We start from the raw sequence: 26,152 nt of genomic DNA, 5'->3' as shown, positions 1-26,152 counted from the left end.
TATGTTTCGGCAGCAAGCAAAAATTCGATTACCAAATTCCGTAAATTTAACCTTCAAAGCCAAGGTAATACTAATCAGCAATCAGCAAATTAGCATGAAAAAATCTAAAACTAATAAAAATTCTTCCCATCTACATCAATGCAAGCAGGCGCAAAACCACATCATTCAAGAAAAAAAAGATAGAGAGAAAGCTAACCTCAAACAGCTGCTGAGCTGATTCAGTTTCATCACCAGCAGAGTTAGAATTGGAACTGGAAGTGGAGGCAGCAGCTTTACAAGGGTAGACATTGAAGGGCTTTGAGCCAATATAGAGGGAATTCCGGCGAGGTTTTAGGTGCAAATTGAAAGCGGTGAATGGAGATGAAGAGTATCTGGGTAGGGTTTTAGGAGGAGAGAAAGAGGGTTTTAGCAAATGAATATTGGATGTCATCTTCTTCGATTAGCTCATACGTCCTCTTCTCTTATCTTTTATTCTTCTCAATCCTTGTGAATGTCGCTAAGTGAAACAGAACTCCATTTTCATCTATATGTATTTCAATCTTTTATTTTCATGAAAAAATATTTACTACTACTATTAGTTTTGGGCCGGCAATTAAAAATATTTACTACTACTATTTCCTTTTTTCTTCAATCTCGTGTTCGATATCTGTATTAAAGCTCAATTATTTTGGATTAATGCTGCATAAAGGTTTATTTCTTATATATTCTACCAAACGACATGTAAAGTCTCTATTTCTTGATAATATAAGCCTAAAAATCTATATAATTATAGCTCATGCCATGCTTGACTAGCCAAGTACACAAACGATCCTACATTTTCTTGTTTCTTTCATATTTTTATTTGTATAAGTATTTCACATTATTGACTAAACTTATGAAAATTGATCCACCACTTTTTATTCTTTACAATTATTTTAAAAAAAATATTTGATTGTGTCGCATAAATTGAAATAGAGGACTAATGGAGTAAAGGCATTTTCAATTATTTATATATTTACAAATTATGTTAAAAGTACTATGAATCACAATAATTAATAGCTTAAATTAGTTTTAAAAATTACGATCAAAGAAAAAATTGTTTAACTCTTAAAATTCTATCAGTGTCATATAAATTGAGATAGTATTAGTAATATATATTAGGTTTGTGCTTATATATCTTATATATATAATACAAAGTTAGGAATAGATAAAGTGATGTAACACATCTCGATAATTAACAATGATATTTCTTCTCTTTTTCCTCATTTTTTGATACTATAAAATATAGGGAAAATTGTATAAAATAGCAAACTATTAATTCAAATTAAATGTTATAACACAGTTTCATTTAATTGTAATTTGTAGCAAACAGTTGTCATTCGCCTCTCTCCCCAGCGAATCACGCTCCCCACTCTCTCTTGTCTCTCTCACTTTATACAAACACAAATGTATAAATTGCGTTTGTGTTTGTATAAAGCGAGAGAAAACTATATATACAAATACATATATTTTCGTCCTATACACTTATAATTATACAAATACATATCTTCACCTACCAGTTTTCTTTTCCCTTTCTCTTTTTCTCGCTTTATACAAACACAAATTACAATCTATACTTTGTGTTGTATAAAGCGAGAGAGAGAGAGATTTGATATACAAATGTTTTATTTCGATTCAATCGTATACAAATTCAAATATTATGCAGATATACATACACAATCATTGATACATATACATAGTAGCTACATATATACAATTATCTAACCGATATACATATACAATCGTTGCGCTTTATACAAACGAGAGACTGCCAATGATTTATACAAATCTGATGCTTATGCAAACTATAGTTATATAGCATACAAATATGATTTTTATGTTTGCTAAACATAAAATTTACTCAAAAATATATTTGCGCTATGCATAATGCACTAATTAATTTACAAAAGTTTCTTTTAAATAAATTTTGTCAAACAAATAAAATAGAGAAAATGATCTAAAACCCCCCCAATCTATACCCGAAATCTCAACTACACACTNTTATTTCTTATATATTCTACCAAACGACATGTAAAGTCTCTATTTCTTGATAATATAAGCCTAAAAATCTATATAATTATAGCTCATGCCATGCTTGACTAGCCAAGTACACAAACGATCCTACATTTTCTTGTTTCTTTCATATTTTTATTTGTATAAGTATTTCACATTATTGACTAAACTTAAGAAAATTGATCCACCACTTCTTATTCTTTACAATTATTCTTAAAAAAATATTTGATTGTGTCGCATATTTTGAAATAGAGGGACTAATGGAGTGAAGGCATTTTCAATTATTTATATATTTACAAATTATGTTAAAAGTACTATGAATCACAATAATTAATAGGTTAAATTAGTTTTAAAAATTACGATCAAAGAAAAAATTGCTTAACTCTTAAAATTGTATCAGTGTCATATAAATTGAGATAATATTAGTAATATATATTAGGTTTGTGCTTATATTGAAATAGAGGGACTAATGGAGTTAAGGCATTTTCAATTATTTATATATTTACAAATTATGTTAATAATACTATGAATCACAATAATTAATAGCTTGAATTAGTTTTAAAAATTACGATCAAAGAAAAAATTGTTTAACTCTTAAAATTATATAAGTGTCATATAAATTGAGATAGTATTAGTAATATATATTAGGTTTGTGCTTATATATCTTATATATATAATACAAAGTTAGGAATAGATAAAGTGATGTAACACATCTCGATAATTAACAATGATATTTCTTCTTCTTTTTCCTCATTTTTTGATACTATAAAATATAGGGAAAAATGTATAAAATGCAAACTATTAATTCAAATTAAATGTTATAACACAGTTTCATTTTAATTGTAATTTGTAGCAAGTAGTTGTCATTCGCCTCTCTCCCCAGCGAATCACGCTCCCCGCTCTCCCAGATCTCGCTCCCCACTTTCCCTTGCCTCTCTCACTTTATACAAACACAAATGTATAAATTGCGTTTGTATTTGTATAAAGCGAGGGAAAACTATATATACAAATACAAATACATATATTTTCGTCCTATACACTTATAACTATACAAATACAGATCTTCACCTACCAGTTTTCTTTTCCCTTTTTCTTTTTCTCGCTTTATACAAACACAAATTATACAAATTACAATCTATACTTTGTGTTGTATAAAGCGAGCGAGAGAGATTTGATATACAAATGTTTTATTTTGATTCAATCGTATACAAATTCAAATATTATGCAGATATACAAACACAATCATTGATACATATACATAGTAGCTACATATATACAATTATCTAACCGATATACATATACAATCGTTGTGTTTTATACAAACGAGAGACTGCTAATGATTTATACAAATCTGATGCTTATGCAAACTATAGTTATATAACATACAAATATGATTTTTCTGTTTGCTAAACATAAAATATACTCAAAAATATATTTGCGCTATGCATAATGCACTAATTAATTTACAAAAGTTTTTTTAAAATAAATTTTGTCAAACAAATAAAATAATATGCATTAAAATTATAATTATAAAATATTCATCAAATATTTCTTATATAAATTTCATTAATAGAATTAGAGTTAGATGACCAATAATTTTTATTATTATGTCTTTTTAAAAAGTATCTTATATAAAAATAAAAGATTTTCTCTTTTAAATACAATGTTTGATATGTCATTCTAATAGTAGTAGACTTGTGTTTTTCATTAGATAATAGGAAAATTTTGTTTTCCAAAATAAATCCACTATTAATAATCAATCACAACAATAATTCAGTGAAATTTCTTAAGTAGTATCTAAAGAGAATATAGTATACTCAAACGCATTTTTCTTAATTGACATATACAAATTGAATAACTATAACATACTCATTATAAAATCAAGCCATCAACAGAGAGAAAGTTAATACCATTAACATATACTAGACGAGAGATGAAGTCAAGAATTTGTTTCAGAACTTTTGTTTTTAATGTAGCTATTTATATATATTCTAGCTAGCTATTCAGAAACGGAGTTGGGATTTTGAGTTTATGAGTTTTGGATTCTAGAAGATAAGAGTTTACTAATTAATTATACATATAACGCGAATATTTAAACACAAATGAAGTAATTGTGAAGCTGTAGCTCTGCCCCTAATCATAACACACTATAAACTTATATAGGAACATCAGAAGGATATTCTTTTGGGAATCTTCTAACAGCATCCTTAACAAATTTCTCTTGGTCTTGAAGATTTAATGGCATTTTGTCATAAACATCTGTAAACAAATCTGTCAATGACGGTTTCTCCACCTTCTCTGCTGCTTGAATAGCTTCCAACACCTGATTCAAGAAGAAGTTATAAGTATTTAGCAGATATCAGATGAAGATCAATGTTGTTCTGCCAATATTGAACCTGTTTTCTGATGTCTCCGCGAAGTTTCGATTCATTTTCATCATTCCACCAGCCATTTCTTTGAATGTATTTTCTGAATTTTGATATTGGACTTTTTTCTGTTTTCCAGTGTTCGATTTCCTCCACGGGTCGATACTTGGTTGAATCATCAGATGTTGAATGGTGAGCTACTCTATATGTCATGGCCTAAAAGTTACACAAAGAATGTCAAGTCTAGTACTTATAAGAGTGATTTATGTTTAACAATTTCAAGATTCAGTCCAGATTTTGCAACATTGTGTTGCAACTTGAACTCTGATGTGAGCTTTTACCTCTACTAATATTGGCCTTTGTTCCTTAATTGCCATTTTGCGAGCTGCACGAATAGCACTATAAGTTGCCAAGGCATCGTTGCCATCTACACGAATGCTTCTAATACCATACGCTTGTCCTTTAGAGGCAATTCCATCACCTGACATAACAAGACATCAGAAAATCTACCTTGGAGAAAATTACTAGTAAAAGGTGCATTGTATATCAAATGAGTTTTAGGAAAATACTTCGAAATTGTTGGTTTATAGGAGTGCTAATGGCCCATCCATTGTTGCGGCATATAAAGACAACAGGAGCATCCAGTACCGCTGCAAAGTTTAATGCAGCATGGAAATCTCCCTGCAAATTACCTCACAAAAAAATCAGCCAATTGACGTAGAATATGCCTAAAAGTCGCGTTATTTTGCTTAGTTTAATTACCTCACTGGTGCTGCCATCTCCAAAGTAAGTGACCGCACAAGCCTCCTTTTTTTCCATTTTGAGGGAATAAGCAACGCCCACGGCCTGAGGAATCTGTGTTCTGATGAAAATGGAATTCGGAGCAGAAAATTGTTTAGATGGAATATCCTGAATCTTAAAGGAAAATGCTAAAAACTTTGAGATTCTTACGCTATTGGCGAAGAAACAGTTAAGTAATTGAGCTCATTAGAACCATGGTGGCATGGCATTTGCCTTCCTTTTCCATAATCAAACTTGTTTCCGAACAATTGATTGGCAACCTGTTCCAAGGGGTAACCGCGCCATAATATAACCCCTACTTCCCTGTACTGCAATGTACAACAACATGTTGAATTACATCATTTCCCGGTTGTAGGATCATGAAACTATTGTTAAAATCTATTAGAACCAAAAAAAATGCTACTAAACATGATACAAGAAAGTGCCAAATTCATTGCTTTCAGGTCATACAACGTATAAAAAGATTACACTTATTTTGAACCTACGATCTTGAATTCGTCTGTGAATAACAATAATAATACCTGAGGTAAGACGAAGTCGTCTAAGGAGAGAGCAGCAGCAGATGCTATGTTGATAGCTTCTTCTCCAGCAGTTGTGAGATAAAAAGACAACCTCCCCTGCCTTTGTGCTTCATAAAAAATGGTATCCATAGTTTGAAGTGTCACCATTGAACTATACATCTTTATTGCCAATTCTTTGCTCACCTAACCAAATAAATGCATCAAATTTCAATTCATTTTATTTTATTTTGTTTTCAATTCAATAGAAATGAGATTTGAAATTACCTCCTCAAAGATTGTCCCTGGAAGTGGATAACCATCATCATCAAGAACTCTATAACAAGGTAATCTCTTTTCAGACGACTCCGAAATAAACTTCATTTGAGAAGTAATTGGAACTTTTCCACCAGGAAAATCCATCACCTGCCAATTCCAACATTAATTACATGAATCATCATTGTACGTGTCGTTACAAATAAAACTTGATCAAATGATAATAACCTGAAAATCATCATCATTTTCAGCAAACAGAGAAGATTGTTCTTTCAATGATAAAAGTCTTGTTGATGAAAAACCAACAAGTGTAATAGATTGGCTAAGTGCTTTTTTACTAACAATTCTATGAGTTTGTTTACAATTGGAGAAGAGGATTTTTAGGAATCCCATCATATTATATGAAGTAGTAAAATTTTAAGGCTTTTTTTTTTTTATATTTTCTTGATGCTCTCTCTACTCATCAAGAACTAGAAGGAAATGTTCATGGAATTGAGACACTAGAAGAGGAAACTATATATTGAATTTCGGAAAAAAATGAAAAATTCTCATAACCTTTTTTTGGATCATTGTACAAGTTTTTTCGAAAGAAAAAAAAGGAAACAAAACACTTTTTCAAATTTTAAATTTTAATAACCAGGTACTAGTCATATATCCTTACTTGTACATTATATTAAAAATAATTGTTTAATAATACTTGTTCAGTTTAGAAAATCAAGAAATAAACTGTCCAATAATATTTTTGAAATAAAATTAAAAGTTACTATTCTTTAAAAAATAATTGTACTTATGTCTAAATAGGTTAAAAAAATTAATGGATTCATGAATTTCAAAGGAACAATAAAAGGAGACATTGTTTTGTAGTCTTCACCACTGACAAGTGTAACAACAACAACATGTATCACATGGCTGCCTACACATGACGGAGACGTCGAGAAAGGGTGATTATATAGTTGATTTAGAAGAAAATTTAGATATTTTATGTTAAATTTCTAGAAGAAAAATAACTTGACTGGTTAATATCATCCGTCAAGTTATTTTTTCTTGTTCTATTTTTACAAATACCTCATCTTTTTTGGTAATTTTTAATTTCGACTTTTCATAGGATATATTAAGACCACAAAAAAATATTCTAATACATTCTCATATTTTTAGCTTAAGATTATACCGTTAAAGTTTCTTCTTTATTTTCTTAAACACAGTATCAAGTTAGAATTAAATAAATAAATCAAAACGAAAAGCATGCAATATTAAGAACTTAGTAGTTCAATTGATTGGCTGTTGACAGTAAATATTATATTCCCTATTTGGCAACCTCTTTCCCTTTTCCATTTTCCTTACCCAAATTAGAAAAAAAAAAAAGATAAAGTATTTACGGAATTAAAGACGAATAAAAATGATTTAATAACATTTTACCTAACAATCTGACAACTGAATTTATTGTATACATAAAGACAATTAAAATCGATTTCATAAAAGTCTAACCTAACTAAAAGAGTAACTACTCTTTTGGGAATTAAAGTCTATTAACAAATTATTATTCTTAAGTTTGCGTTTGGACATATCATATAAAGGGATATAAAGTTATGGTTTTAAATTAGTGTCTGAATATGCAATTTGGGGCCATAAATCTACAATTTCAAATCATGATTTTAATTTTTTTAAATGAAAACCTTGATTCATAAATTTACATTTAAAAAAAAAAAGTCTCATCAGTCTAAATTTTGCAAAAGAAAAACTCATGCTCGACATAGAAATTATTTATACCATGTGAAAAGATTATATTAAAAAACAACTAATTACTATTATTATTGACTAATGAATCTTTATAAAATTATGTATATTTAAAAATTTATAATTTCGAAGACTTACTTATAAAATAATTATGATATTTTGATCTCTTTGCTATAAACTATAGTTTATTCATTTTATGATATTTTGATCTCTTGCTATAACAATTATGATATTTTTATATTGTTAAAACAAATACAATTTTAATTTTTTTAAGATCAAATATTCAAACAAAATTTGAGCTTGATATCATAATTTCAAATAATAATTTTATATAACAAGGTCCAAATGACCCTAAATCAAACTCTCTGTATTTTTTTTACCCAATATTTCCTCAGAAGTCAGAACTGAGATTTGATTTAAGGTTTTTTTTTTGTGGCTATCCATTAATAATTCACTCCAAAAAGTGTTTATCTTTTGCAATAATCAATTGTTTTTTCAGTCAAAATAGATGTAAAAAGGACTATCTCTGTCATGTCATTATAATGGCCCACCCCACCTAATTTATATTATTTTATTATTATTGACACATGATTTATTTCTTAATCGGAATAAAAAAGAATAATTCACGTTGTATCTTATAATATAAAATAAAAAAATTTACCTCTTAAACGTTACACGTCATGAAGGTATTCAATAGCAAAAAGAGTTGAACCATAATGGAGTGTCGTTTGATTGGTGAAATAAGATATATTAAAATATTTTAAAAATTAACATAGCTTATAAAGAGTATATTATTTCGCTATTTATATGAGATAACTTATTTCACTGTCTATCATTAAATGATAAGGTAAAATAATTCTAATGTATTTGATATTAAAATTATACTTTCTTATTTCACCTATCAAACGATCTAACGCTTACACTTGGCAAATGTAATTATTTTGTTTTCTTGGATAAATGCCAAACTTCTTTTCAAACATCTCAAAATGAAACACGTCATGGTGAGTCACTTTTGTTCAAATCTCTAAAACCAAACTTTCTTGAATTATTATTATGATTTTTTTTATTATTATTATTATTTTAAAATTAAATAAACTTTTTAACTTAGAATCTATTAAAGTTTCTGAGATTTCGAATTCAAATTCTCAAAACTAATACTACTATGTAACTTCTTATTATCTTCCAATTTTATTGGATATATATAATTATTCGATATTTATATAGTAAAACAAATTAAAGTGTGCAGAAATTTAACTAAACATTACGATTATTTAAAAAATTGATTTTTTTGGTAAATTAGGAATTCAAAAGTTGTTTCGATATCACATGTTTAAATTCCAAATATGACATTTTAATAGTAGTTCTTTTTCATTGATATAAATTTCTGATTTTGTCGCTAAAAAAATTATCAAAAGGAAATAGTAAAAAACATTACCTGATTTTCAACTTCTTCATAGTCAATTGTATCTAGCTGCTCTCCAGCTTTACCGGACTGGTAACGTTCCGGCCGAAAAATGGCGGCAGACTCGCCGGAAAAACTACCCGTCGGCTTAATAAAACCACCACCGCCGTTGCCGGAAGAAGTTGTAAATGGTGAGAAGAAACGAACCCTTGTGTTTAGAAGAAAATGGTTAAATTTTGTTGATTTTGAAATCAAATTTGCCATTGATAATAATTTTCTTCAACAAAAAAATGGTTAAATGGATTGTGATAATAAATGAGGCTCAAAGGGAGAAGTTGATATGAATTGGTTTTAGTTCTATCTTTTGTTTTTTGTGAGTGTGTATTATTATTATTTATAAGTAAATAAGACCATAGTCATAAATTTGGATTTTATCATATTTTATTAGGGATATGAGTAGAATTAATTAAGTGATCAAAAGAGGTCAAAGTTTGAATAAATAATAATAATAATAATGTCATAATTTATTTATTTTTTAATTTTGAGGAGCCAATGAGGACCATCTAGACTTTTCTTACTCTAATAATAATTTTATCAAAAATAATTTTTTTCAACTGTTTAAATCATTGTAAATATTATTATTTCTTAATTATAGATATTCATAATTTTTAATTACTTCCATTATTTTTCTTTTTTTTAGAGTCAAATAATAAAAAAAAATTGATTAATATTTTACGATGTATTTTTTTTATTATATTGTATGAAAAACTTGTAATTTATAATATTTTTCGGATAATTTTTGAATATCTAAATTTTTAGTTTAAAATATCAAATTAATATAATTTAATTTAACTTTAAAAATTATTTATATTAACTTTCAAAAATACAACATGACAACTAAAAAGGAACAGAACGAGAAGGAGTATAATTCCTCCTTATGAGTTGTAATACTTACACGGTTACACCATCACCTCCTTTGTAAAGATTAATATCATAAATCATAATTATGAGATCTTTTGATATTCCCTAATGTATTCCAAAAAAAAAAGTTTTAAGAATGTCGTTTTAAATACTTGAAAAAAGAAAATAAAACTTATCTTCTATTGTTTCTCTTATTTTTATATTGTTGTTCTTAATCTATAATATTTCTGCTTATTCTACGAATAGCAACCTTTTCTTTTTTCAGGAACCAATAATAACCTTAACTTCTTCAACCTTTTATACATTTATATATCTTTTCTAGGTAGGTGTGATTTTTTTATTGAAAATTAAGTGTTATTCGTTGATAAAATTGTTATCTTATTTTTTTAGTTTTCATTTACTATTTAATGTCAAAACTAACCAAATTCACACATTATTTCATTTTTGAAGATGACGCTCCCAATCAAATATTTTCATCATAGGTATACAATTTTCCTTTTCTTATTCTCTTTAATTTCAGGTCCACCCCCCCTTCCCCCACATTTTTTTGAACATATGAATTTAATTTAATACTCTGCCCCCCTACCAATTTTTTGGTTGTAAAATAAATGCGCCCCAAATTCCTATGAATAATATTTTTGGCCGCTGTACATATAAATTTTTGCATTATAATATCCATTGATAGAAACTTATGTCACTAAATATATACATTTTTTTATTCTCTAAAACATCTAGTTGACAACTTTGAAATCTTTTTTTCTACTATATTCACCTACATTAAATAAATAAAAAATATATAACCAAAATAAATAAATAACTAAAGAGAATGAAAAAGAGTCTTAACTTAAAGAAAGAAAGGAAAAGTTCAGATTATTAATTGCACATGTACTGAAAGTACTTGTGAAATAAATAAACTCAATGTATTAAAATTCTTCAAATAATATTAACATAATTTTAAATTTATTTTTTAACTTTTAATTATACTTAGAGTGAAAACTCCGGAAACCTAATGCAATATGAGATTATTTTCTACGGATAATAGTAAATATTAAATCAAAATTTTAACGAGAAAACAAAATTGCTCAATTTCAAATAATACATAAATAAATTGACCCCAATCTATTTCTTTTTTTAAAAAAATATTTCTTTTGGTATTGGAATTTTATCAAAGTCTCATAAACAATTTTGTCTTAGCACCTAGCTTTGTTTTCATCGTCGATTATATACTCTTGTTTTTCTCATGTTTTAAAAAAGAGTCATATTTTTATCAATATAAATCGTAGTGAGATAGTTGAAATTCATTTATTGTTAATCAAACTTTTTAATTTCAAACACTTAGAATGAAAAAGAAAATCAAATGAAAAGCACTTCATTAGAAATGAACATTGCAGTAGACAGTTTAATTGAATCTCAATATAATTGTCCAACGGAGTGAAAAAAGAAAGAAGTCATCTTCAATAATCAATATATATATTATAATATAATGAATAGGTGGAAGATATGAAGCCATTTTTTGAAAAAATACTCCAAGTTTTTGGATAGGTTTCAAGTCATATAGGTATAGGTAGAGAGAGATAAGAGTGACACGTAAAATAGTGCATTTTTAGCATCCATGACTTTATACATTTGTCCATATTCACGTAATTGAAGAAACTATGAAATTAATGTGTAGTTTATTTTAATTTGATAAGTAAGTAATATATAGAATTATTTTTTACATACATTTACAATATCATATACTTTTTTTGTCATAATTTATATAATATATTTTTTTAGCCGGTTTAAAATATAATGACATATTTGATAAATATTTAATGACTGTATCAACATTTTATTCATGTTGAATCTCACTTAATTGACAAGAAGTCAATAAAGATTTACTCTTTTCGAGAGTACCTTTAGATATTACGAAATTTTCATATTTAATTAAAATTTCATACCAAATCAAACGAAAGAAATAATGCTTTTCTTTAAATATGTGTCTAGGCATATTTGTGATCCTAATTATTACAATGTGATTTTGAATTATGGGTGTCCAATTTTTGTACTGTTTGGTTTGGACTTTTTAATTTTTGATCTTAAAAAAGTATAATCCAATCTGAATTAAAATAAGTTTATTTTGTTTGGTTTAGTTTTTCTTTTTTCGATTTGGTTATTTGATTATGTCCATAATTAACAACATAATAAAAGTTATTTTTGCAATTTGAAAAACTATAAGTACAAGGAGAAATAGTACTAATATTGAATCTCTTAAATTTACTTTCTTATCCCGACCCATACTATCGTGATTGACACCCACACTAACACCACTACTACAACCCAAACCAAGCAACTAAACCAAAACTAAGGCATTTAAGTTATGGAAGCAAGTTAAATACTAAGGAAATAAATAGAGTTCCCATAAACTCTAACAAAAGTCTAACAATAATAAACTAACAATGCTGAAGTAATGCCTAGAACCTGAAAGTCAATGTACCAAAACATCTAAAGTTTAACAAGTCTAAACAAGAAGGGATGCAACCTCAATCTAATGAACTAATCAACTAACTAGAACATAGTCTAAGTCCGAAATGTGGACATAGACGAAAGGAAAACTCATGGCAGCCCAGAAGAATTGACTCACCTTTGAATTCGAACGACGTTCACTGATCTCCTAAACAAGGTCTATCAGTAGCCGCTTGAAGATGTCATATACTCAACAAAAATAAGAGCAAGTGCAGTATCAGTACACAACTACAATGTACTAATAGGATAACACGGCTATCCCACTAAGTGCAACATACATAAGTCATCACAACAATATAATCACATGCATATAACGAACATATACAATATTATCAACATTTACTAACAACGAACAACTTCACATTTCTTAAGATACACAATTATATCCAATCATTGGTCGTCTCATGGAACCCAAACCCAAACAGTTAGCATACCGGAACGTGGTACCCGATCCAATGATTATGCCGGAACGTACCAACCGATCTCATAGTTATGCCGGAATGTGACAACCGATCCAATTTAGTTATGCCGGAACGTGGCAACGGATCCATTCAATCACACCACAATCACAATCACAAGTATATCCTCAAGATCATACAATTAAGTCATGATTTCATCGTAACCATCATTCATCTATCTCATTTACAACAAGTGTGATCAATAATGCAACATTCATATACATATATGTATCATAATGAAGTAAGAACAAACATACATCACACAATCATATAATCACAACCATCACCTATCTCGAAACAAGCTTGAAACCGTAAGAAACTTGATCCTTCCCTTTTCGAATTCATTCCGCTTGTTCTTGGTCTACAAACAATCATAATAACACGGGAATTAATAAACAATCACTAATTACCCGAATTACTAACAATTCTATGAACCCTAGATCAAATCCATGATCTCAAGTATCCAAAATAGGCTTGTTTCCACCATAGAATCTAGATCAAAACCCTTCCCCATCGATAATTACCCATTCTAATACGTTCTACGGATCGAAAAACAGATTCGGGGAGTAAAAAGCTTACCTTTAGCCTCAAGAATGGTGAAAAATGAGCAAGAGTCACCTGGGGTTCGTTCCTTAGTTGTAAAAATCGAAAAGTGCCAAATAAGGTCGTTTAGGGGTTTATTTACGACTTTAAGTCGCGTCTGGCCTGCCACAACCGCCGCCACCCCGCTACATCGTCCCCTCCATAGAGACCAAAATCCCCGCCAAGGCACAAAACAGAGAGCTATTTAAAGAATTCCAAAATTTCCATTTCACAACACACTTCTAACCAACGACGCTCAGAAAATACCCTTTACGCTAAGATCGATTTCGGGACTTCTACTCGCCCGAATTCAATTTCGTAAAGTCATATGGATTCCTTAACGAGTTATCTAACTACTTATGTAATCAAAATCACAATTAACTCACCCGGTAGTTACCAGATTTCCATACACCTTAAAGACTCCGATTTTGTCCAAATCTGGACTAGGTTGGAAAAATCCAAATACTACGAAAAAGTTTTTCGGCCTCAAATTTTCCCCCGTTGGCATTTCTATAACGACGGGAACAAGTCATTACATTTCTAAAATAAATCACAAGTTAAACTTAAAACACAATACTTAAAAATACACCAATTATAAATGTTCAAACATAAAATATAAACTAAGTCGTAATAAAAAACAATAACTAAAAAGGACAAAAATGATAACTCCATATGACCATACATACATAAAATTTGTTTTTTTTAAAAAAATTCAATTATTATTTTTTAAATCTGAAATTAAACCAAATAACATAAATTATTAATTCAAATAGTGCACGCCCCTATATTAAATAGGCAGCATACCTAAAGACCTCCTTTAATGTGGTAGGAATTATTAGTTAGTATATTTAAATTATCAATAGTCTTAATTATCTTCTAATTATTTGGCTACTTCATACTCCCTCCATTTCAAATTTAATTGAATTGCTGAGGTGTTTCACACCCTTTAGAAAAGAAGATTAATACATAAATTATGCATAACTTTTCATTTTTACCCTTATTAATTATTGTCAAATTTATGATTAAAGTAACTAAACATTAATTATAAAAATTAATTCCAATACTAGCTGATGAAGGGTAAAATTGGTAAAATATTCTAAAAATAGTTTTGAAGATTGAACAATTAAGTTAATTTGAAAAATAAAAATATCTTAACAATTCAATAATTTGAAATGGAGGGAGTATATTTTTGCACGATCTCATTTAAAGAGTAAGTTACATAACTCATCTGCCACATTAAATTTAATTTTGTTCATGTGATATTTTTTAAAATTAAATTATTATATTTAATTTCTAAAATGCATGACTTTTGAGATTTTTCTTCCGGATCAAATTAGTAAAAAACTTAGCTAGAACTTTACTATTACTAGGCGAAAATAGTATTTCGGAATATTATTAGAAGAAGAGGAGAAATATATTGTTGAAAGACGTAGTCATAATATCTAAATAAGATATATTAAGAATTATAAAGTTTGAACTTCATTATTTTTCTAAAGCTTTTTATTTCACGTTATAATATTCCACAAGTTATGTTATAAAAAATATAATAAGTTATGTCGTATTGCACAACTTCACTCCCATAAAACGTATATAGAGTAAGGAAACAATTCAGTTTCAGAACCCACAAGTCATGTCATATTATGTAACTTAATTCCTAAAGAACTTATGATGAGCGAAAAGACCAAACTTTAAATTGCTTACGTCGAGACTTAACGTGTGTGCAAAATAGATAATTTTAATAGCTCAGTTAATTGATTATCTGAATTTCTATTTTATTAGTGAGAGTTACGTTTGACTCTCAATTTTATAATCCCTTCCTTATTTTTTTTTCCTACCTTCATGGTTTTTAGGAAAAGAAAAACATGTGGGCTAAATTAGGCATGCCAAGCTAATCTAAAAACTAGCCAATTCTTGACAATTAGGAGTAATATAATTAAAGTAGTTTATCCCACGATGTAATATAATATAAAAGTTTATGCTATTTAGGCATGCCAAGCAAGTTCTATTTTTTTTTAATTGCCAATTTAGTCAAGGCAATTTATGTGTTCTTAGCTAAATTTTGGAATTGAAGCTAATTGTTGTTGTGATTGTCCTATATTACTTTCTTTTTTTTTGCAAATTTTTGAAGAGGCTGAGGAAAGACAAACCGATTTTTTAGGTATATATTTCAGTCTCATTTGTTTGTACTTAATGAAAGTCTGAATCTTAATTATTCAGATTCAGCCCAGTAAGTACGTTTGATTCTTAGGCAGATTTGAAAAGATCTGAACGAATCAGATTTGTAGGAGAATCTTAACAATATTTAGATTAAGAGGTCTGAATCAGATTAAGCATCTAAATATCCAAAACGAGGGTTGGTACCCTAGTATAAACCTATTAATCTTGCTAACTTAAAGTGTTGAGAGTAAAGTTTCTCCAGAACAAGGAGAATGAACGATGTCAATTGTCAAAGCTATTCTAGTTAGTTATTTACTATTAAATTTTAGGAAAAGAAGATTTTTTTTTTTTTTTTATGTATACTTGCCAATAAATGAAATTAGGTGCTAAAACATGATAATTTAGAAGGGAAATGTCGACAGCTCTTTTTCGAAGTTTGGTAGGGAGGATATTTAGCTATTTTTAATTTGATCTTTTGGATAGGTTTCAAGTCATATATATAGGTAGAGAGAGATAAGAGTGACACGTAAAATATTCCACTTTTAGCATTTATACATTTTGTACATTGTCCATATTCACGTACTTGAAAGTTTTTTTTAAAAAAACAATCAAACTAAATAGAAAAATAAAAATAAGAGGGAGTGGTTCGAATAGTAAAACCGTTCACTTTCAAGTTTCAATTTTTAAGATTGTTAGTTCAAGTCACCAAGGGAACAAAGGTAGGAGCTCCAATAGGAGGGGTAAATTTAAAAATAATCAAAAATGAAACTATGAAATTAATGTGCCACTCGCTTTAAAAAGTGGGTAATCTCACCGGTCAAGTCAATCAATATTTTGTGTTTAAGTGGTATATGAAAAATGTAATTGGAGGGTTAAAATGAAACAAGATTGAGTTGAACTGCTAAATGAAATTTAGGGGAGGGATTGTGTATGTGTTTGGCCTTTTGTTGATCTATTAAATTTTAAACAGCCTAACATTCCTTGCCTAGAGTTCATTTCTTTTGTGGCCTTTTGAGAGGGAATTACACTGCCATTTAGTTTCAAACATTACATGAACTTTGTTCTTCTCAAATTTGTGCAACATAACTATAATTTAAACTTGAGCAAACAAATATTTCCCATTACTGATCTCAAAACTCAAATTATATACAATACTATCTTTTATTCGACTTATCTAAATAATTCTCGTTCATTAAAAAGATAAGACAACATAAACTGAAAAATATTGCACAATGAAAAAAGAGAAGACAAAGTAGTAGGGAATAGAGATATAGCTTGTATTTATTTTTTTATAAAAAAAACTCATCAATTCTTTATGCAAAATAATAATGTAGTTTTGTTACACAAACATGAAAAAAGGTTTGTTTCTTTTCCAATCCAAGAATATTTTGCAGCTGTTCAGAGAATTCAACATCATAGGAAATTTTGACAAAGGCTCACCTCTTTTCTGATAACAAGCTCTCAGGATTCATCCAGATCCTTTTGGCAGTAAGATGGAGAACCGAGAACGGGGAATTTTCTGTACCTGAAAAAATGAAGCATAAATTCGAAGTTCATCAAGAATGAAGACTTTTATAGGCTTCTAAGTACTAAGAAGAGAAGAGTTGATCACATAAGAAAACACGCCATAAACAGGCTCATCGTGCTCAACTTCAATTATTTCAGATTAATAATTACTGATGAAAATTAAAACTTGATATAAGGCACATTACAAGACTGTTTTTCACTAGGTTAAAAATATTTTTTCTAGCATTATCGATTTCATCATGCAAAACGATGTCAATCAATCACAGAGAAAATTTCACATTCAGAAAGAACATAACTAAAGCAGGAAAAGCTGTGTAAGGCATTTGCTAGTGTAGTATGATGTGCTGAAAAAATTAAGCACTTTGCTAGTGTACCTATGCCTACAAGACACAAACTGTCGACACAAAAGCCAGAACAAACAGTCAATAACTGGACCGAAAGGACAGCATTCTCGTTGTCTCAGTATCACAAAGTTGAAGAAGGTATGCCTACAAAACACAGGAATGCAGCAAGAACTACCAGAAATAAATAACTTTTACAAGGAAAAAAACACCCAAAGTTTGAAAAACCACTTGTCAAGAATCTTTTCTGGTCAATAGGAGAATCTCTACATTTAACACCTTTTCATTTAAAACTAATTCAGTCATTGCTAGTTTCCCTGTTTTATCTTCTAGTCACCTTCCAGTCATAAAAATCTTTCTTTTCATTGAACACAGATGTTTATTTCCATTTTGGAGGTCGTTAAAGGTCTCAGATTTAGTTCCCTGTCAATTGATGCATTCTGTTATCTCTAAGTTTCTTTCTTACACTATACGCAGTGATATCAACCAAAGGCCAAGGTTTTATACAGTTCCAGTCCTTTTTTTATGCCCTTGTCCTCAATTTTATACAACATGAATCAGCTAAAGTTCAACTAAATTGATGCTATCTTCATTAACCATATTCAATGGAAAACTTTTATGTTATTTTGAATGGTACTGCTTGCAGATATTTGAGTATCTGGAGGGGGATATAACATAAGGAGACATGTTTGTCCCAATAGTCGTCGTTGTTTGAGATGGAGGCCTTTAGAAGGCTCATAGACAGAACGGTGGCAGAGGCTATATTGAGGGATTGAAGCAGTGAAGGAAATAGGAAGAAGAATGGCAATACCACATCTACTGGTCACCAATGATACCTGACATCTACTTTTCGTTGATGATAGTAAGAGGATGAATATTTTATACAAAGAATTAAAAAAAAAAAGATAACAAGAGGAAGAAAGGCTATATCACATCTTTTATTTGTTTGTTGATGATAAATTAATTTTTTAGAAGCTCTGTTTTATGTAATTATCTTTTGATAAGCCACAGGTGGACAGTCTATATTTCTTCAGGATATTTGTTTGGTTTGAAGCAGTTACAGGACTTCACATCAATTTATGGAAGTTCGAGTTGGTACTAAGTGGCAAGGTGCTGAATATTTCTAAATTGGAAAGTATGTATGGAAGTAAGGTGACAGAACCATCACTAAGATGATTGGGTTTGCCACTAGGGGGAAATTTAAGGACAAGGGACTAGAGGAATTGGTAGCAGAGAAATTTGAGAAAAAACTTAAGCACAATGGAAAAGAAGGTGGTTATCTAAGGGTGGGTAAATCACGTAATCTCATACTCCCTCCATCCCAATTTATGTGGCGGTGTTTGACTCGGTACGGAGTTTAAGATAGAAAGGAAGACTTTTGGAACTTGTGTTCTAAAACAAACCATTGATATTTGTGCGGCAATAAATGATCTCATCAAGTGTAGGGTAGGAAGTTTCAAGTTAAATTGTTTCTAAATAAGGAAGTATGACATTCTTTTCAGGATATACTAAAAAGGAAAGCATGACATATAAATTAAGATAGACGGAGTATCCCACATACTACATGTTTTTGTTTTGCATGTTTCTAACAACGACTGAAAAGTTGACGAGAGATCACACGTGGGAAGGAAAGGAAGGGGAATAGAAGCAAAAATTGTTAGATTATTAGAAGATGAAACTTCAAATGACAGAAGGGATGAAGGATACGAGGAATCCCTGTTTTTAGTGACATTAACGGGAAGAGGCTGTGGAGATCCGCCCAAGAGGAAAATACATTACGAAAAAACAAATTCACAGATAATTCATGGTTCTCGGGTGAAAAGATAACCATGTATGGGGTGAGTGTATCGAAGGGGACTATGAATGTTACACATACTGGGTACGCAGTGGGTAATGCTGTAAGAGTGCTGCACGATTCAGTGAAAGAAGTGTGGCAAAAAAACACTATTATAAAGGAGACTTTCGCATGGGCTTACTAATTGAGAAATGATATGGGTGCTATAGTGGAGAACACTTGAGACAGGATAATCAGGGAGCCAGATTGGATAGTGTTCTCCGAAGAGATATTCCGATCAGCATTGAGAAGGAAAAGATGAAAGGAGGATTAGATGGTGTAGAAGGCGAAATATACAAATCTTATTGGTGGAATCACACTATAGGGAGCTAACTGAGGATGAGGGTAAAAATGTGGTGTGAAGAATGTTTGGGGTGGTAAAGCAACGTGGAAAGTTTTTTTTTTTTCCACATATGTGCTGTAAAGGAGCAATATTGACAATCTGATAATCTTATGAATAGAAGGATAATTGTAGTGAGTTGGTGTTGTTTGTGCAAAGAAAGTGGGAAGAGCACTGACTATATTTTGTTACATTGCAAATTCACTAAACAACTATGGAACCTCACATGTTCATCGTTCAATGTTGGAAGGGCTTCACCAAGTATAGTTGAGGAGGCAATTACGAGTTGGAAGCTGTGCGGAATTGAAAAAGAATGAAGGGCTATATGGAGAACTACACAGCTCTATATGTTTTTTGGATAGTGTAGAAGGAAAAAGAATTGATCCATCATACTGAAAGAAATTAAAGTAACTTAGAGCCTGTTTGGATGGGCTTTTAAACTGGTCAAACTGGCTTAAAAGCCANTGATCCATCATACTGAAAGAAATTAAAGTAACTTAATTTTTGTTTCATTTAGTCTTTTGGTGTAAATCGAAGATCCTACTTGCATAGATGATTGGGATAACTTGTTAGCTAAGTGTGATTGATCCACTCATTCTCATTGTACATGTTCTTAAAATCAACTTCGTGTGATTTTAATGAAAAGTTATGATCTATCAACAACAACATACCCAGTGAAATTCCACAAAAGTTCTGATCTATCAAGAATGATTATCATAAAAGCAACAATGAGAAAGAAGGCAAACTAACATATAAAGTAAACACTCAATTATTTGTAGACATGTTAGCTTCACAGATTACACAGAGATAAGATTCTACATTACCTTTTAATCTTCCCGTCAAACTAAGCATCTCTCAGCCTTCAAACTCTATGATGAGGCATCCAAGACATGGAGAGGTTATATGAGTGATATCTGCTACTGGACAATCATTGCTCCCTAGAGATGTTTGTGGCTTGATTAAGGTGTATAAAACTACTACTCAAGCTGAAAGAATTATCTCATATTGATGAAGTTAATACCTCTCTAAAGGCCAAAATACAAAATATAGGTTTTTGTTAGATGCAACATTCTGAGTTCTATGGAATTGCTCCAATTCTGCATCCTGAAACAAGGCAAAGTATCGTTTTACCCTTACTAGTTCTCCATCATATGCATGTGGAAAATTTGAACTTTGGAAAAGCATTTATCCCTTTTGATGCAATGAATCAGATTCAGACCTTGCAAGTCACTTATAGCAAATCCACATCAATAGCAAAAACAAAGTTGGGCTTTGCCCATTGTATAAGAATCAACTTTAAATTTTGCTTTTCTATCTGTGCACTATACTCATCTGTTTAGCAGCTATTACTCCCAGTTGCAACTGATTGGCATAAACCTTCATCCCATGTATCCTCTGTCAATAGCCTCAATGTTGAATAAATGCCTATGTCCTTACTGCCACAACTAAGAATTTGGTTTGCTTGGTACATGATTACACTGCTGCGTACACTAATCCAACTGTAACTAGCTACTTTGTTTTCTATTCTCTCTTTCATCTCCTTCCTGACCCGAACAAGGCTCTCCCATCTTCCCCTGGACTCGTATACTTGCGCTAGCACCAAATACGGCAGAGATGATTCTGGTGCTAACTCTATTATCTTCCCTGCAACCTTTTCAGTTGCTTTCAAGTCCCCATAAATATCACAAGCAAGAAGTATTGATTCCCACATTTCACTGTTGGGCTCGTGAGGCATATTTTGTAATATATCTCCGGCTCCTTTAAGTTTACCAGCCCTGGTCATCATGCCCACAACACAAGTGTAGTGCTCAATGCCAGGTGTAATTCCATATTCCTCTTCCATTGAAGAAAATATGGATATACCTTCATCGACAAATCCACCATAGCTGCAAGCTAACAGAAGCGCAGTCAATGTTATTCGATCTGGTTGACCACCAAGTTCAAGTAGTTCATAATAAAGGCTGAGTGATTTGGTAGATTCACCATTGATAGCCAGCCCAAAGATCATGGTGTTCCACGATATCAAATCTCTTGTTAGTAGGTCATTGAAAATATTTGTGGCGGAATCAATCAATCCATATTTACAGTACATATCTACAAGTGAAGTGGAAACAACAGGATCTGATACAAAGCCTAACTTGATGACCAAAGAATGAGCTTGAATCCCCAGATCCACAGGGAAAGTTGTAGTACAGCTAAGAATGCAGCTGAGTGTAAACTCAGTAGGTCTAATATTTTTCCTCAAAGTTAGGACAAATAGCTGCAAGGCATTTTCTTCTAAACTGTTCAGTGCATAGCTCGAAATCATTGAATTGCACAGAGCTGTATCCCAAATATTTGAATCCTTAAATATACGAGCTGAATACTCAATTCTGGTGCAGTTAGAAAACAAGTCAATTGCTGCACTTGAAACAATAGTGTTGCACAAAAATCCCATCTTTACGCAAAGACATAAGATTTGCTTGCCCTTCTCCAAACTGCGCAAGTTTGAACAGCCAATAAGCACTGAAGACATTGTGAACCCATCCGGTGAATATTTGCAAGCTCTCATCAAAGAGAAATAAGACAGAGCTGTATCTTCATACCCTGATTTACAACAGCTCGAAATCAATGAGTTCCATGAAATAACATCCACTGTCTCCATGGCTAAAAATACACCAGTAGCATAGTCTACTATCCCAAGCTTTCCATACATATCAATCAGTGAATTCCCAACCACCACATTAGACAAATCCACACCATTCCTTAGCATATTTCCATGTATCTCCTTGCCATGGAAAGCAAACTCTACATGTGAAACCAGTATCGAGTAAGTATATCCACTAGGCCTAATACCATACTTTTGCATTTCCAAGAAAACACCCAAAGCATTCTCAAACAACCCATACAAAGCATACCCCGAAATCATCGAATTCCAACTCACAACATCTCTCTCAGGCATTTCATCAAACAATTGGCGTGCACAATGCACATCACCTGACTGAACTAGCACCTTCAACCATATATTCCAGGACACAACATTCTTGTATGGTATTTCATCAAAGACTTTAAAAGCATCAATTTTTGTACCAAACTTGCTATACAAATCAAGATAACAATTACCCAGAAAAGTATTCTTGTTGAAACCAAGTTTTATTAATTTCCCATGAAGTATTTGCAAAGAACTGAATGAGAGGCAGTGGGGTATGAGACGAGAATAGAATGAAAGTGAATGTGTGTGGTATTTGTAAACTCTTTGTACAAAAGGGTACATACAACTACAACAACTGAAGAAAGCTAAAACAATCTTAACAATGTACACAAATCCCGTTCAGTGTAGCTTTGAATATTCCTAAGGTAAAAGGAACCATTCTGCTACTGAGTTTCACAAATATGAGCGCCACATTTAATTTGTAGGTAAAGTTCAAATATTTCAGACATTAGACAAAATCTAATGTGTGATTTGGTGAAGACTAAGCTCCGGTTTGACATACATTTTTTAAATAATTTTGGCAAATTAGTTTTGGATGAAGTCTTGCTAAAGTTTTTTCATGTGTTTGATCATAATTTTCGAAGAAAATATTTGATTTTGTTAAACTTATTGGTCACAGAACGTCATTGGGATTAACTTTTGTGGCCCTTTATTACTCTTATTCACAAAACGCTCATTAATTCAAATAATTATTATTATTCTCATTAAATACATGGCATGATTAACTAAAATTAATTTAACTCAACATGGATCCACCTAGGGGTGTAAGATAGGCGGGCTGAGTTGAAATTGGATATATTAAAATGAATTGAAATAGAAATCGAGTTGGGTCTTGACTCGTCCAAGTTTACTTTGTGCTCAAATGGGTTGGGTTCAAATGGGCTAAAAAACGGGTTGGGTCTTGACCCGCCCAATTTGACCCAATTAATCACAATAATTTTAATATAGTGATATTTAACTTTAATAATCACAATTCGAATTTCAGCTCAAGATTTTTTTTAAAAAAGTAACAAATTAATAGATAATCCTAAAAGATGTAAAATAGATAATAATTCATACATTAAAAAAATAATTAAAAACATAGAAAAGGGCCTAAAATACCCTCGAAGTATTGAAAATGGTACAAAACTACCCTACATCCACCTATTGGCTCCAAAATACCCTTGTCATCCATCTTTGGGTCCAAAATTGACCACTTATGTAACGACTTTAAATTTAAACTATTTAAATATTTTTTAAAAATATGTGGCGCTCAACTATTGTTTATAATTTAATTAATTAATATAATTTATAAACCCACCCATTACCAATTAAACCCTCCCCAATCAATAAACCCGACCCAAATTCACCTATTAAACAGAACCCTGAACTCTTTCTTTCCAACGTTGTCTTCTTCTTAGTCAATTTCTCCTAGGTTTATAACTTATTAATATGTTCTTCATCATATTTTTGTCTTCTATCATGGCCTTCATCATGCTCTCTTAGTACCAATACAGGTGCTCTGGAGAAAATTTAAGTCCCCTGGGCAACATATATCTAATATCTTGTGTGCTACTTTGTTTACATAATTTGGTATCAAACACCGCAATCTCCAAACACATGATATTTTTATAGAAGTTGGAACACAACGTTGGAAAGGAAGGGTTCATGGTTTTGTTTATAGGTGGATTTGGGGCGGGTTTAATTATTAATAGGTGGGTTTATAAATTATATTAATTAAATTATAACCAATAGTTGAGCGCCACGTATTTTAAAAAAAATATTTAAATAGTTTGAATTTAAAACCGTTAAATAAGTGGTCAAATTTGGACCCAAAGGTGGATGTTATTTTGGAGCCAATAGGTGGATGACAAAGGTATTTTGGAGCTAATAGGTGGATGGAGGGTAGTTTTGTACCATTTTCAATACTTCGAGGGTATTTTAGGCCCTTTTTCGTTAAAAAAAAGATAATAATTCATACTTTTAATATAAGAACATATCTTAGTAAAAAGTTTTAAAACGGATTGAAATTGAAGATTGAATTGGGCTCAATTGAGGATTCTCTAAAAATGGGTTAGGCTTGAATAAGTTGAGATTGCATTCAATTAAAATTATCTTGAGTCCAACCCTTAATTAAAATTCTGGGCGGGTTACCTATGTTTGGGTTATTTTTAACACCCCTAGATCCACCCAATCCTGACCCAACTAAAAGAGCAATTTTCACATATAGCAAACACAAAAATCATATTTGTATGTTATAGTTATAGTTATAGTTTGCATAATTGCGCTCCCTAGCAAACTTTATGTTTGCTATGGCTATTTCGCTATACATATATACAAAAGAAGCAATTGTATAATTTGTTTCGGTATACATATACAAAAGAATTAATTGTATAATCTATGTTTTTATAAAGCGAGAAAGAAAGAAAGACAAAAAAAAACTGGGCAGGGGAAGATCGTATTTGTATAATCATAAGTGTATAAGACGAAAATATATGCATTTGAATTTGTATATACAATTTTCTCTCACTTTATACAGACACAAACATAATGTATACATTTGTGTTTGTATAAAGTGAGAGAGGCGAGTGAGAGTGGCGAGCGAGATCTGAAAGAGGAGAATGAAAATATATGTATATATACAATTTTCTCTCGCTTTATACAAACACAAATACATTTTATACATTTGTGTTTGTATAAAAGCGAGAGAGGCGAACGAGACTGCCCAGCGAAACGAGAGTGGCGAGCGAGAGGAGAGAGGCGAAATAACAACAGTTTGCTATGAGGTACAATTAAATCAAATTATGATTATAATATTTAATTTGAATTAATAGTTTGTTATTATATACAATTTTCCTCAACTAAAAACCCAATTATTCTAAACACGAGAACCCATTAACTTAAAATATTTCTAGCGGCACTAACAATAGTTCCGATAGGGAAGATATATTTTATTGATCAACAAGATTTTCAATTTTCTTCCTCTGCCTGAAACCATGATGATTCAAACCCGATGCCATTACCTTTCTAAACACCCTTTAATCGTTCGGTTTCCGATGAACTAATAGTCAATAACCGCTTACACCCTTCAATCGTTTGGTTTTCGATGAACTGATTAGATATGGTTCTCTATCCTCCTCTTTTGTCACCGTCGTCTGCCTCCTCTGGTCCAATCCCCGTTGTTTACTCCCTTTCCATGGCCTTGATCTCCTTCACCTTATTTGCAGAATCCTCTTCTTTGCATCTACAGATAAAACGACATCATTCCAAATAGTGGAGTTTTGTTTGCGTCATGGGTGGGTGATTTAATAGGTAGATCTGGGTTTGGGCTAAATTAAATTAGTTTTGATGAATTATTTTTCTAGTAAATCAAAATGTGAAACGTATTAAATGACAAAATTAATTAATGTAAAAATTATACAAAGCACAT

The 26,152-nt window shown here is 30.7% G+C and overlaps 3 protein-coding genes across 7 annotated transcripts in view; all 3 read right to left on the bottom strand.

Moving 5' to 3' along the window:
• Positions 1 to 508, bottom strand: part of LOC125855112 (probable inactive ATP-dependent zinc metalloprotease FTSHI 4, chloroplastic) — a 460,535-nt gene extending 460,027 nt beyond the window's left edge. For all 5 annotated transcript variants that reach the window (XM_049534788.1, XM_049534785.1, XM_049534783.1 and 2 more), the window contains exon 1: positions 197 to 508. In XM_049534788.1, coding sequence (XP_049390745.1) covers positions 197 to 430 — 234 coding nt within the window. In that variant the 5' untranslated portion in view covers positions 431 to 508. The remainder of the gene's footprint in view (positions 1 to 196) is intronic.
• A 3,469-nt stretch (positions 509 to 3,977) lies between these two features.
• LOC125856315 (2-oxoisovalerate dehydrogenase subunit alpha 1, mitochondrial-like) lies at positions 3,978 to 9,461 on the bottom strand. The gene is made up of 9 exons (XM_049535826.1): positions 9,141 to 9,461; positions 5,984 to 6,121; positions 5,720 to 5,902; positions 5,349 to 5,506; positions 5,160 to 5,259; positions 4,967 to 5,078; positions 4,739 to 4,878; positions 4,428 to 4,613; positions 3,978 to 4,354 (listed from the first exon to the last, which is right to left on the bottom strand). Exons 1-9 carry the CDS (start codon positions 9,369 to 9,371, stop codon positions 4,187 to 4,189), a joined length of 1,416 nt encoding a protein of 471 aa, XP_049391783.1. The 5' UTR covers positions 9,372 to 9,461; the 3' UTR covers positions 3,978 to 4,186.
• Positions 9,462 to 20,753: 11,292 nt separating this feature from the next.
• LOC125856994 (pentatricopeptide repeat-containing protein At1g43980, mitochondrial) lies at positions 20,754 to 23,123 on the bottom strand. The gene has a single exon (XM_049536654.1). It carries the CDS (start codon positions 23,023 to 23,025, stop codon positions 21,109 to 21,111), a length of 1,917 nt encoding a protein of 638 aa, XP_049392611.1. The 5' UTR covers positions 23,026 to 23,123; the 3' UTR covers positions 20,754 to 21,108.
• Positions 23,124 to 26,152: the final 3,029 nt, after the last annotated feature.

This window comes from Solanum stenotomum, chromosome 2, assembly GCF_019186545.1.
Source record: "Solanum stenotomum isolate F172 chromosome 2, ASM1918654v1, whole genome shotgun sequence".
Taxonomy (NCBI): domain Eukaryota; kingdom Viridiplantae; phylum Streptophyta; class Magnoliopsida; order Solanales; family Solanaceae; genus Solanum; species Solanum stenotomum.
This window is presented reverse-complemented; position numbering and strand designations above follow the sequence as displayed.